General features: G+C 37.0%; 1 protein-coding gene across 8 annotated transcripts in view; it reads right to left on the bottom strand.

The window, feature by feature from the left end:
- The window catches only part of LOC309879809 (rho GTPase-activating protein 8-like), a 108,581-nt gene that overhangs the window by 8,362 nt on the left and 87,052 nt on the right, over window positions 1–13,167 (bottom strand). For 6 of the 8 annotated variants that reach the window (XM_082764023.1, XM_082764021.1, XM_082764024.1 and 3 more), the window contains 3 exons: window positions 7,534–7,611; window positions 6,699–6,827; window positions 2,093–2,196 (listed from right to left, as the gene is read on the bottom strand). In XM_082764023.1, the coding sequence (XP_082620149.1) occupies window positions 2,093–2,196; window positions 6,699–6,827; window positions 7,534–7,611 (311 nt within the window). Of the gene's footprint in view, window positions 1–972; window positions 1,504–2,092; window positions 2,197–6,698; window positions 6,828–7,533; window positions 7,612–13,167 lie in introns of those variants that run through there. The other 2 variants (XM_082764026.1, XM_082764027.1) reach the window with 2 other exon arrangements.

The raw sequence follows: 13,167 nt of genomic DNA, 5'->3' as shown, positions 1-13,167 counted from the left end.
GTGTAAGTATAGTGACAGGGGCTGTATGTGCTGTTTTGCCACTTGTTCCTGGTTGTCTGATTTTGTCTACAGACCTCAGTTCTCTGTGAATCCAAAGGGGCCTGCAGATCCCTCACTAGTGGCCACCTGTACTGCAAAGTGGAGATGGACAGTGTGGATCTTTAACAGTCAGCTGGGCTCCTTACTGGCAAAATCCCTGCCAGTCTAAGGTTAAGGAATTTGGGCCTATTTTTAAAATGCAAGTCTTTTACTTCTGTAGGAGTTGTAATGTCTTGATGTAGTACTCTTGGACTAGAAGGAGCTGTTTCATTAAGTAAGGGGGTCGAGACTGCAGAGAAAATGGAGATTTTTTTCTTCTTCCACAAGCCTGTATCAGCCTGTACTTAGAGTATTCAAAACCTGTATCTAGTGATTACAACGCATCCCACTTCATGAAATTAGCACAAGTGCCTCTTGTACTACTCAAGGCTGAGCTCATGGAAGAATTAAATTGCCTCTTATACGTAAGAAGGTTGATGCTTGCAGGTAAGAACTAGGATTATTGGTAGAGAGGTCTAAGTTTGAATTGTGTCAGTTTGCGCCGCACACCAATCTGCAATGAACAGAAATCTCTAGCTGCTAGATTGTTTCACATTCCCTTGACCTTTCCACATGCAAATATTCCCCAGGGCACTAAGGACGAAAAGCTATGAATCAGCAAAAATTGCAGAGCTGAGCACTAGTATCAGCTTGATGCTGTGCTTTACATAACAAGGCACACTCAAAAATAATGCTATGTTCTGTTGCCCAATTACAGAAAACACTATATAGTACTTTTGCACACCTCATTAACACCTCAAGTGCTTAGCTCTTAAGAAGTGCATTGAGATGGTGCATCTATTACTGGAACAAAGTCACTTACATGATTCATAATGCTGAGGAGAGATATCAGGTGCTAAAAGAATAGCCAGTAACAGGAGTTCCTTAAAAGCATTAGAGTTCAGCTAAGCAACAGTAAACGAGCATGTAGGTATTACAGGAACCTTGAAAGCACTGTCTGAGCAAGGGTCATATCAAGGGTCTTTCCTTTAATCTTGCTTTTCTGTAGTGTTTTGAGGTAATATGGGATGAAATGTACCTGCTTATGAAATACGCTACATGCTAGAATATGGATTATAGCCCAAGAATAGTTACAGAGGGCTAATTCCTCCAGTGGTAAAAATCAGCATTGTTCTGTATCTGTCATTAGTTCAGTGGGCTCTTCAGACTTCTGAAGGATGGGTCACTTCATTTAGTTGTCAGCTAAAGTTGATCCTCAATTTTAGGCACTTAGGTTTGAAAAATGCAATCTAGAAAAGGTAATGCACTGGATAAGGCAGAAAGGAGGGAAACTAACACCCTCCTTACTGTCTTTTCCTGCACATAAACTGGCAGCAAAAGGATGTCACTAGGATGACTGGAGAATGACAGGTACTGGAAGTTCCCCAAACCCTCACACTTGTGGGGTTAAAAATAATCAGCAAGCTGTAAAGTAAAACAGAACACAAATTATTTAGTTTATTCAGAAGTATACCAACCGTCCTTGCAAAATGGCACGACCAAAGCTTTTGTTCAACATTGTAGTAAATTCATTGCAGTAAATTCAAATTACAGAATTAGAGGCTATTTTACACAGGAAAATGTTATTTTAAAGATTATATAGAAAATACTTTGCTGATTGTTGTTCCAAAGCTCATTAATATTTTTACCATTCACTAAAATGACACAAATGTAGTGTTTTGTTTGTCCAAAACTTATGCCTTGGAAAAAAAAAAAAAAAGTGATTTTATGTAGTTTTATTCTGGCACCAAAAATTACACACTCACCATTGTCAATCTTTCTCACTGCAAATTAGGAAAAAAAAAGAGTAAAACATATATTTGTGAATGGGGAGTGGAGGACAGAAGACTTTTAAATATTTCAGTGCAGGCAGAGTTTCATTTACACAGTAGATTTTCTTACATCTAAAGAATTTCATGGTTAAGGTACGTCTGAGACTGTTGTTTAGCACTGGCTTTTGTTAGAAGCGGCACTAAAGATTGGCATTACTTTTGGAAATTTTGCTTATACTCACCATATGGAGAAAGCATATCAGATACTTCAGAACAACATAATTATGTTCAGGAAGTCCATGAATGATCTGTTTACATCTCGTTACTCGTAAACTGCTCTCCACACCTGCAATATCAAAGTCAGTCTTAATTTAACTCGAAAACATCAAAATATTACCAAGAACTAGCACCTTATTTATATCATCTGGATTTACTTTGGCTATTCATCTGTAAAACTGACCACAGAAATCAGCCCTATTAACTTCCACCAGCACTGTAACAGTTTGGGCTATCTCTTTGTATAAGCCGATCATATTCAGTATTTATCTGGCTAAGACTAACTTCCAGAGTATTTTCTCCATTCAGTGAAAGAGCCAAAATAATTTCTTTGCTAGAAAATACTTTCCAAGGTCTTGTTTTGAATCCCATTATCTCCCCATGCACTGAATCCAGATGTCTACCTTTCATGCCTTGATTTTATGCTTGCTGATCAAAGTGCTCTTTTGGCACTCTACTAACTTCAAACGCACTTCTGTGATTCTGCAGGAAACTTTTCAGTCTTGGACAAGGATTTAAGAGGCAGCCACTTGAATGGGTAAGAACTTTGTAGAGGTAAGCTTAAGCAGGTTCATTAACTCATTTCTATAGATGGGCAAATCTGCAACTAGACCCCAAACTCACTTAGACAGTCTGGGTAAGAATTATGCAAACATTAGAATGCATTTTGAATGCTATTCCAAGTGACTTTTTTTCTTTTTTCTTTTTTTTTCTTTTTTTTTTTCTTTTTTTCCCTGTAATATTGTAATTATCTTAGTACTGGAAGTTTAACATCAATTTGGAGAAAGGTCTGACTGTTACAATCATGCCTGACCTAACCGGCTGATTTGTGCTGATGTTTTTTCTCCATTTGTTCAATTTTTCTTTCTCTCCCTGACATTGCTAGAGATGTACAGAAGAATCTATGCATGCACAAAATTCCAGCATGTTAAATGTTCCCTTAAGCTCTGATTTAAATACACGAAGCTATACCCTGGTGAGCTGTGTTGATATTTTTACTATTGCAAAGCTATTACTAGTAGCTTTAGTAGCTTTTTTTTTTTTTTTTTGCTAGTAGCTAGTAGCTTTTACTACTGCAAAGCTAGCCTGTAAGACACAAAAATCTGAGTCACAAGAATTTTCTTGTCAGCCTTCTGCAGAGTAAATAATTCAGGAAGTATAGCAACACCAGGCAAAGTAACTTGAGTAGTTTTCATGACCAAACAAGAAGTTCTTTGAAAATGTCAAGCTTCAAGTTTCTATTATTTTATTTTTTTTTTATTTTATTTTGCCAGTCACTTGGCTAATTTATTTCTCAGCTCCTGTCAATAAATCTAGTAAAAAATATTTCAGATGAGACACTAAAGAGAAAAGCTTCGCTATTATTTCAAAGTATTGTAAAGTAGGCATAGTGTTTTTCTGGGTTTGCAGGTTAAGAGATGTAATAGATACATCACACACTGCTCTGGTGTTTTCCAGAAGCCAGAATGAGAATTTTCAAATCATCCCAAGACAGCTGTCTGTGATCAGACCTGTTCAAAGCTCCCTTCTGCACTGTATTCACAGAGAATATGCCTTTGCTGCAGTCCAGCTTGGCTCTCAGGCTTAACATCTTTAAAAAGTAGGATATCACCATAGCATCAAGAAAAGATAGTGGACATCACACTGCATAACAAAAAAGCTCAAGGAGAAATTATTTTAAACTCCATATTTCAACATATGCTGTCAACATTTAAAACACCAATAAACAAAAATAACATTGACTTAGACCTTCACAGATACTTTGCCATGAAAAAAAACCTTTAGTATTCCTAGGACAATGCATTGCTCTCAGACTTCAGATTTGTTCTTTTTTTTTTTCACTTAGCTCTAGCACAGAGTAACATCAGGCCCAGAAAGTCAGCAGACTAATTCAGTAAAAACTAGCAATCAATTTGAAATTCCCTTATTCTTTACTCTATTCTGAATGACTATCCTTACTTCCTTAATTTTTACAACTGCCTTGTGAAAAGACTTATTTCTCTTAACACCCTGAGATATTTATTGTGTAGATGTATGAATCCTTGATTTTAGTCTTGCAAATAAAAAACAGTATGAAACTTCAGAGGATTCTGAACACAATTATCTTTATTATTTTTAATGGAAATACATCAATAATGTTAGTGATATTAAATAATACATGCAGATGCCAGTGATGGGCACAGTATAAGAATTTTACGTAGAATGAAGTGTATCTAGGTACACTAAACTTTCTGTACTGTTATTTGAATAGTAGCAAAACATAGAAACCTCAGAAGGAGTCTTCACTACACTTTACCAACATGGTGCAGTTGAGATTTATGCCCAGCCCTAATTATTTTATTCAGCTACCCCAACAGCAATGGACTTCATAACGATGATAACCTTCACTTTGCAACAGCATCATCCAGTGGTTACCAGAGGTATGTTACCAGACTCAGTTGGAAACTCTACTCCATTATGATCTAATTTCCTCAAAAAACAGGTGTTGGAAAAATGTGTGCTTGTGATTTGTCACTGAAAGCCCCACTGGTTCTCTGCTAAATTGACAAGAGCCGCAATGGCAAAATACCAGCCTGAACAAGTACACCTATAATAAATCTCAGATTTCAACTTCTGTTATTAGGGGGTTGCCTTGCTAACATTATAAACTTTCACTTCCTGACAAAGGCCACACAATTAAAGTTCTATAATTCATACATTTATGTGGTATCAGATCTTTAGATAATCAATGCCTTCTATTCTCATGGTTTTAGATCCTTGGTTCCCTAATATGTTACTGTCCTGGTTTCAGCTAGGATAGAGTTAATTTTCCCCCTAGTAGCAGGTATGGTGCTGTGTTTGGGATTTAGGATGAGAATAATGTTGATAACACACTGTTTTACTTGTTGCAGAGCAATGCTTACACTAAGCCAACGACTTTTCAGCTTCTCGCTCTATCCTGCCAGCGGGCAGGCTGGAGGTGCAGTGGGAGCTGGGAGAGGACAGACCCAGGACAGCTGACCCAAACTGGCCAAAGGGGTATTCCATACCATCTGGGGTCATGCTAAACAATATATAGGGGTGGCTAGCTGGGGTGGGGGGAATGGCTGCTCAGGGATAGGCTGGGCATCGGTCAGCAGGTGGTGAGCAATTGCATTGTGCATCACTTGTTTGTACTCATTAATAGTAGTAGTACTATTATCATTATTGTTATTATTTTCCTTTCTTTTCTGTCCTAATAAACTGTCTCTATCTCAACCCCACAGGCCTTCATCTCTTTCTAATTCTCTCCCTCATCCCAGAGAGGGAGGGGGGAGGGTTAGTGAACAGCAGTGTGGTGCTTAGCTGCTGGGCTTAAACCACAGCAGTTACCCAGATAACAGTTCCAATACAAAAGATGTTCCTGTCCCTCTCCTCACACAAGAACAACCGTAACAAAAGATAAAATAAGCATACAAATGACCACCTATTTTTTTTTCTATGATCATTTTCTATGATTCTACAGTTTGGAAAAAGGACTTTCCAATTTACTGTAAGGTTCAAAGTTCTATCCCACAAAGGCCGTAAGAAAAGAAATTTCAAAATGAAAGCATTTTTGTGTGTGTAAAAGCAGATTTTTATTCTTCCAGACTGCCAGTAAAGAGGATGCATTGAAAAAAAAAAGGGGGGGGGGGGACATGGAGAAGAGTGTCTAAAGTACTGATTTTTCAGGCTGCTTTTCTGCAGAGACTGGACTTCTGGTGTGCTATCTGCCATCCATCTTCTGGTCCCCACCAACATTTAAACTGTTGGCACAATTAGATTAGATTTGATAGAGATGTAGATCAATGTCAATGTATTATATGCCTACACATTTTGTGGAATTAGGCAACCAGGTAAAGAAGATGGACCCTAAAGCTGTCCCTGCTTTGAAAACATGCTACTGTGTGATATCAATTCTCACTAGGCATTAGAGGAGACAAAAGAAAGCTCATGTTTGTGATGCAAATCCACAGGAAAACATGCTTCCTTAGCTCTGCTAGTCATAGGACTAGCTGTTCTTAGAGTCCTCTGTATGCACAAACAGTGAAAAAGATTGAGAGTGGACATTGGTATCAGGAAATGCAAATACAGGGAACACAAGAAGAATTATAAAGATGATTAACAGCCTATTTACCGTACTTACAGCAGAGTCTCTAATGTCTACAAAACATTATCTAACAATATAATGTGTTTGTACTTTTGTATTGAAGGTTAAGCCAAACTCCAAAAAGAACAGTAGTGGTGGTAGAGAAATTTGTCCCTCATATGTCCTGGTAAGGAGCTACATGTCAGTGTTCTGAACAGCCCATGATACTCAACAAAGCAAAAGAGCTTCTGATTCCCATGTTTTAAACTTCTGACAAGGAAATTACACCACTGTCCTCTTCTGGGTGGAATCCCACCTTGTGCTGGTACAGATTATGAGGTTGCCCATTAATGGCTGCACTGAAAGCACTAATAGTTTTATGTACCCACAACTAAGTCATGGTTAGCAAACAACGGTGATTAAGAATTAGCCTGGTCCGGTTCAAAATGCTGTATGAATTTTTCTAAAACTGAGTTAATACTCACTGGTGATTCCAAGGATATGATCATAACATTCAAAGGTTAGTAATGGCTGAGGGAGTTCCCTAAGGAAAGTCTTTAAGATAACAGCAGGAATATGGATATCGTGATAGTCATCAAAATTCACAGACTTGCCTAAAAGAAAGAAAGAAAAAAAAAAAAGAAAAAGGTGTTCAATCATATGTTTTACTTATTCTTTAAACCACCATTTAAAACCTGTTTCACACCACAGTTAGAAGAGAAAACCTTCTGTCTTTCCTGCTTTTGGCAACTCCTAGCATTTTCTTTTAATATTTTTCATGGAGTTTTATTCATCTTGCTGTAAGAGATTCTCCCCATTAAGGCATTTCATAAAATTACTTTACAGGGAAGTCAATGACTTGCAAAATGACTTCAATGTATTTCATAAACTATTGTGTAAAATTACATTTTGGTGCCATAGTCAAGGAAAAACACCAAAGGCAAAATGACACAAAGACACAGTACTTGGCATTTTTAACTAACTCTGGTAACTCAAACTGCACAGAAGTAATAGGGGTGTTTATGATAAAACAGACCATTTTTGACTCAAACTTTATCACTCATTAGCTGCTACGGCTTTCAGAAGCTTTGGTCTGACATCAGTTGATGACTGATGCTGAGTTGCTGTTCAGCAAGCTTTAAGTGCCTATTGCTATTTTTCAAGCTTCTGTATTAGTGCTCTTATTATGTTATTTTAGTTTACAAATGACTTCATGATTAACTAATTATAAAAAAAAACTAGCATCTCTGCTTCACAAACAGAAACAAGATCAATAAGCCCTCACACTATTAATCTGTGGCAGTGGTTATGGCAGCTTACCCTGATTGTAGAGTTTCTGAACATCTTTGATAGTCTGGACACTGGCTGACCTTCTGAAGAGGCCCTCTACTTGTAGTCCTGAAAAACAGTTAATGTCCCATCTGTAAAAGCCATCACTCTCTTGCTTTTCCACATAGGTTCAGTTGAAGATAGAACAGAGGGAGAAGGTTTGGGAACAAATCCACTTGATACACTCAAGGTGGTAATAAAGTCTTTCAAATCAAATATTTTTGGGAGAATCAAATAATGTTGTAGCAGTGCCGATATCACTTTCTTTAACGTGTCTCACAGAAATACTACCACCTTTCCTTAAGTTTTTTAATGTGTTGTACCAACTGTATTTTTTTCTTTAGAAGTAGCTTTCAATTGTGCCTCATGACAAGAAGCTGCATATTTACATATTTACATTCACCAGGCTGCTTATGACCTCACCCTCACTAAGCGTATCTGCAAACTGAGCCCCAAACCATGCCTGTAATCTGCTATTCTACTTTTAAATGCCTTAAAGCCTTTAGCAAGCTAAAGAGAGTATTTGCAAAGATTCCCTAAGCTCCCTCTTCTGTTAGCGGGAGAGACAAGATCCTTTAGGCTGAGGAATTTTTTATAGCATCTTTGGATGGAGGAGCCTATATCTTATCATTGGAGGGACATTAGCCTCCCCAGCTTCAAGGCAGGTTTGTGCAGACCACTGCTCTTTCCACCTCTCTCTGAAAGTCAGCTGGATTTAAGACTCTGCCTGCCCATGGTATTTTGAAATACCTGATTCTGGTCTTGAGGCACTTCTGAAATACGTATCATAAATTTCAGGAAGGGTTCCTATCTAGTTTCATTTTATGACTTTGACTAACTGAAATCCGTTTTCAGCTACAGAGGAAAAACTTCATACAGTCAAGGATCTAAGTAGGATCTAAGTAGGATCTAAGGACAACAGCTTTCAAGGTAAGTTATTTATCTGAATTATTACGCAAAATGGGATTTGGACAAGAAGTGTTACTTTTATTGAGACTTGCAGTACTTCCTGCTTTTGAGTTTGGTAAAATCATTGTTTCCCTCTCTTTTTCCCTCTCTGGTTTGTGCTGTTCCTTCCACCCAGCAGGTAATGCGATTTGGCTCACACATAGTCTAACTTTGAGATACCTACTGGAATCACAGCTATGCAAAATATTAGACTACCCTTGCCTGACAAAACATAAAATTGCAGGCATTTTGAGAAGGGTGGCAGACTACCCACTGACTTCAAGGGATTGCTGTGTGTTTTTTTTACATGAATGTGTGACAACAGATGATTGAACTTTTATTTTCTTTATAATCTTGCAGAAGCTAAGTAGCCAGGCTGAAAGCAATGCTTGTGTATCTCAACTGAAGTATGTGCATACCTATTTGAATGATCAAGAACTATTATGCTATTCTAAAAATATTGAGTCATATACTAGTGAAAGATATTGCCATTCTTGTAAATTCACCCAGGTCACATGCAAGAGAACTTTTTTTACTTGAAAAACTAATAAATACAATATTCCTTAATCAACCCATTCCTTACAGAATACCATTTAGTATCGGACATATGAATTTAAAACAATATACTAAAAGGATAGATAGTGTAATATTGAAGTAAATTTTCAAAGACAAGTCTCAGAGGCTTTTGCAAAGAAACACAAGCTCTACTTAAAAGCTCCTCACTCACAAGATTTAGAGGCTTAGATGGAGTTTAGCTGAATATGGCCCCTTGTTTTTCATTTTTTTTTTGTTTGTTTTGTTTTTCTGAACACTTACGCTCTCTTTTTAAGTCCTAGGTTAAATATTAAAACTTTAGCTCATGCCTTCAAATCTGGAAGGAGTATGAAATCTCAGACTATACTATCTGAGAAGAACATGTGTGTGTTTACTAAAGGAACCCAATAGAATGTAATTACGATCTATTTGAAGGCTTGTTTATTCCCAACCACATCATGTTTCAATTGGATAAAGTTACTGCAAATGACATCACTGTACTAAAACTGTTGCTTTAGATTTATAGCGCAACTTGTCTAAAGGCATGGCTTTGGAAACACAGGTCTGACCAGCTAGCTTGTCAAGGCATTGCCCTCAGCAAACAACAAATGCAATAATTTTCTTAAAATTTGTAGAATTTTATGCTGGCTGTCAGAGGTTTTCCATAGAAATACATTTCAGAAGAGGACATCATAAATGCTTACAATTTGCTTTGCAGGAATTCCCTGAATAGTTAATGCTTTAATCTGATGTGAAACTCACTGTATAAACTACAGTGTAATAAATATCCATTTTTAACATGTTTATTCCTTTATTGGCTGTGCTTTCAAGAGTCTAATTAAAGACATTAATCTGTAGTGCAGACAGCAGCTGTACTTGTCTGGCCCTGCATCCCATCAATGTTACTGTAATGGCACATAACACCAAGCTCTTTCTGGATATGTTGTTTGGACGTCTTAAGGGGGAAAAAGCATCTTTCCTCCTCATCTGCAGAAATGGGGAATATGGGTGAAAACTTTGTTACTTCTAGAATTACTTTTCTTGGACAGCTAAAACTGAATAAATATACAGTAATTTATTTGATCAATAGTGGCAACAAGCCAAATACCAATGCATGTATCTCCATTTCTTACATTTGTGGACAGCCACATGTACAACTTAGTCAAATGACATGACTAATTAAATGCAGATTAATGCAACAATTCTTAGGAATAAAGAAAAAGATAAACTCTTTCTAAAGTAAAAGAACAGCAACTGCATAATAGCTGTGCCTTTTTTTTCATTAAAAATGCTCAGAACAGAAAATAATATACTACAGGGATTTTTAAACAAATCATGGGTCATAACTTCAGCCCACTGGTAAACAGATTTGAGTCAGCAGCAGTTATGCTATTGAATGTGGAAAATGATGAGCCTGGGCACAAAGACAGACCTTCTGTTCCACATTTTTCTGACTTGATACATATGAACTGAGCGGGATCCTTCACTAAGAAGTTTGCAGGCTTAGTATTTGCTCTCAGTGCTTTCTGTGTTTCAGATGGGCCTGGCATAATAAGAGTAAGGGAAAGCTACCTAAATCATTTGAATGATGGTGCTACATGGAATTTGCCATGTCACATAGCCTGAACAGCATTAGCATATGCCCCTAGCTGGAGTCTCATAATATGGGACAGGAAAGGGAAAAGGGACCTAATGCCTCTTGTTGGTTATTCCACTGGGAAGGGTAAATATACAGCCTTACACACAACCAGGAAATATATTTGCCAAGCCTGACTCATCCCTTTCAGTCACTAGAGGGAAAAAAAAAAAAAAAAAAAAAAAAAAAGAGAGAGAGAGAGAGAAACAGTTCTTGGAACTACCATAATTAAGCAACGTTTAGCACTAGGTGTCCCCACTGAAGTGAAATTAATCACTTTGGTTTTGGAGACAACATACATGCCAGAGCTACCAGAGTTACGAGATGAGGAAACAAAATTGGTTGCAGACAATCCTGGTCATTGCACTTGAAAATATCAAAATACTCGTTTTTGCTCTTTCGAGAATATATTTTGATGTAGCCTATTTACTTTTTTGTTAGCAGTGTTCTCCAATCAAGTTCTGTTTACAGCATGATTTATGTCAGCTATCTCTTTAAACAGAAAAAAAATATATAGAGAGAGAGGTGTACAAGTTGAACTATTTTGCCATTATAGGCATGGGTATCCCAGTCCATTGAAAATACAAAAATTAGACTGAGAATTTAACTGAGTAATTATTTAAATGTCAGTAATCATAAATGAAAGCAGACAGGCTTTTCATTCCACACTGAAATAAGATGTGTTTTACCATAGTAGACAAAATGTTACACTGCAATGACACAATTGTGTCACACTGTGAATTAATAAATTGTTGCTAAAAATACTTAACCCCCTTCTGCCTCCCTGATCAGTTGTCCTAAAGGAAATACACAGAAAATCAAAACACATAGAGATAAATTAAAGCAACACATGCTGTCACATTGCTGAAAACTTGTCAAAGAAAGAGAGATGAGAAAATTACATTCTTTTTCTTTCAATCATCCTTGATTTGAGGGTTGCTGGCATCAAAAACCTTTGTTAATTTGTCTGTTTTCACAAGAGAAACAGCAAAGAGTGAGCATTTGAATTCCTTCTGTCCCATATTGAGTTTGGAAATGCTTCTGTTTACTGCTGGTCCTGCCAAGTCTCAGGAAGTGTCCATTCTGATTTGGAATCAGCTTTCATCCTCACTAATACAACTGATTCAGGCATCTTCTTGCAGATTAACTAATTCTAACAAGATTCCCTTTTAAAAATCCAAACTGATTTATTTCTACCACGAAACTGATGAGTTCCTATCATATTTCGAGTAATATCTTAGTTGTCCAAAGTGGTACCAATTAAAAATGTTTATACTTAGGATAAAATTTGAGATTTTTTTTAAGGCTAGAATACAGTACAAATTTTGCACAGCCTTCCTTTTCCTTGTACTCTGTGCAATGAATACAGAACAAGTGAGCATGATGTCTGCAGTTTGCAAAGATGATTTGCACAGCAAGAAGGTCCATAGAAAATCAAGGACAGAGGGAAAGAGAAGGCACAGTTTCAGCCCTACAAAAAAGCTGAGCAGTGGCAACAAGAATTTAGAACAGTGCATCTTCCCTAGAACTCAAAGTGTATTTGTGTCCTTGCAGTTTTGAAATGTACAGTCTAGCCTTTGGATTTATGAATGAATATTCTCAGTTTACACTTGGCACCCCTGAACATAATTTATTTACAATTACTGAGCATCTAAAACACAAACTGCTTTTTACAAGGTTCATTTTTATTTGATGACACATGAACCAGTCTTGAGGTTTATCTTGTCCCCATGAACCCCAGGTAAAAACATTCTCATGAAAACAGAAAGAGCCAAGAACTCAGAAATGTTTATATGGCCAATGTCAAGCTTTCCCAGTGTTGCATTTTTAAAAGATATTTGAGTGATCACAAGAAGTGGAGACCAGGAGGCAAAGTCACTAAGCTGCAGCACTCCATATGTACTCAGAACGCATAACTATCCATCTCTACCCATTCTGACTATCACCATCAGGATGCATTCATTCACATTAAAAAACGAAACCGAACTTCCTCCATCAGCAAGATTTGTTGTGCTTCATGAAAGGGATGGGAAGGAAAGATTAATCACTGTTTACCACTGCTTTTGCTATTGAACAGATAAAGGACAGTTTTAGTTGTCACTATAATCATACTATATAACATTTATTAATTTGTCATTAAACTTCTATAGTATAGTTATTACCGTTGCATTTAGAAGTTTTAGTCATTACCCAGGACTCTCCTGTGTCACAAGTCAACATGGAACAGAAAATTTGTGCTGCAAAGCACTTGCAGTCAACAAAAGAGATGAAGTAAGAGAGAAAGTCCCAGTAATGGGGACTACTGGGAGACAATTTTTCTTTAGGGGACTGTTATTTTTCATTTTTATTACTGTAGAGTGATTCCTTCACTGTGAGTTTATTGGTCTGTTCCATCACTTCTGAGCTGCTACTGATCTCAAATGCTCTCTTTAGTAATCAGCTCTCCCAAGTTTTCTACATAATTTTTGTATCCATTTCCTTTACAATGCATCAAATAAAAATTCCTT

Source organism: Aythya marila, assembly GCF_965140915.1.
Source record: "Aythya marila genome assembly, chromosome: 1".
NCBI lineage: Eukaryota > Metazoa > Chordata > Aves > Anseriformes > Anatidae > Aythya > Aythya marila.
Note: the sequence above shows the minus strand (reverse complement) of the source record. Positions and strands in the feature narration are given on the sequence as shown.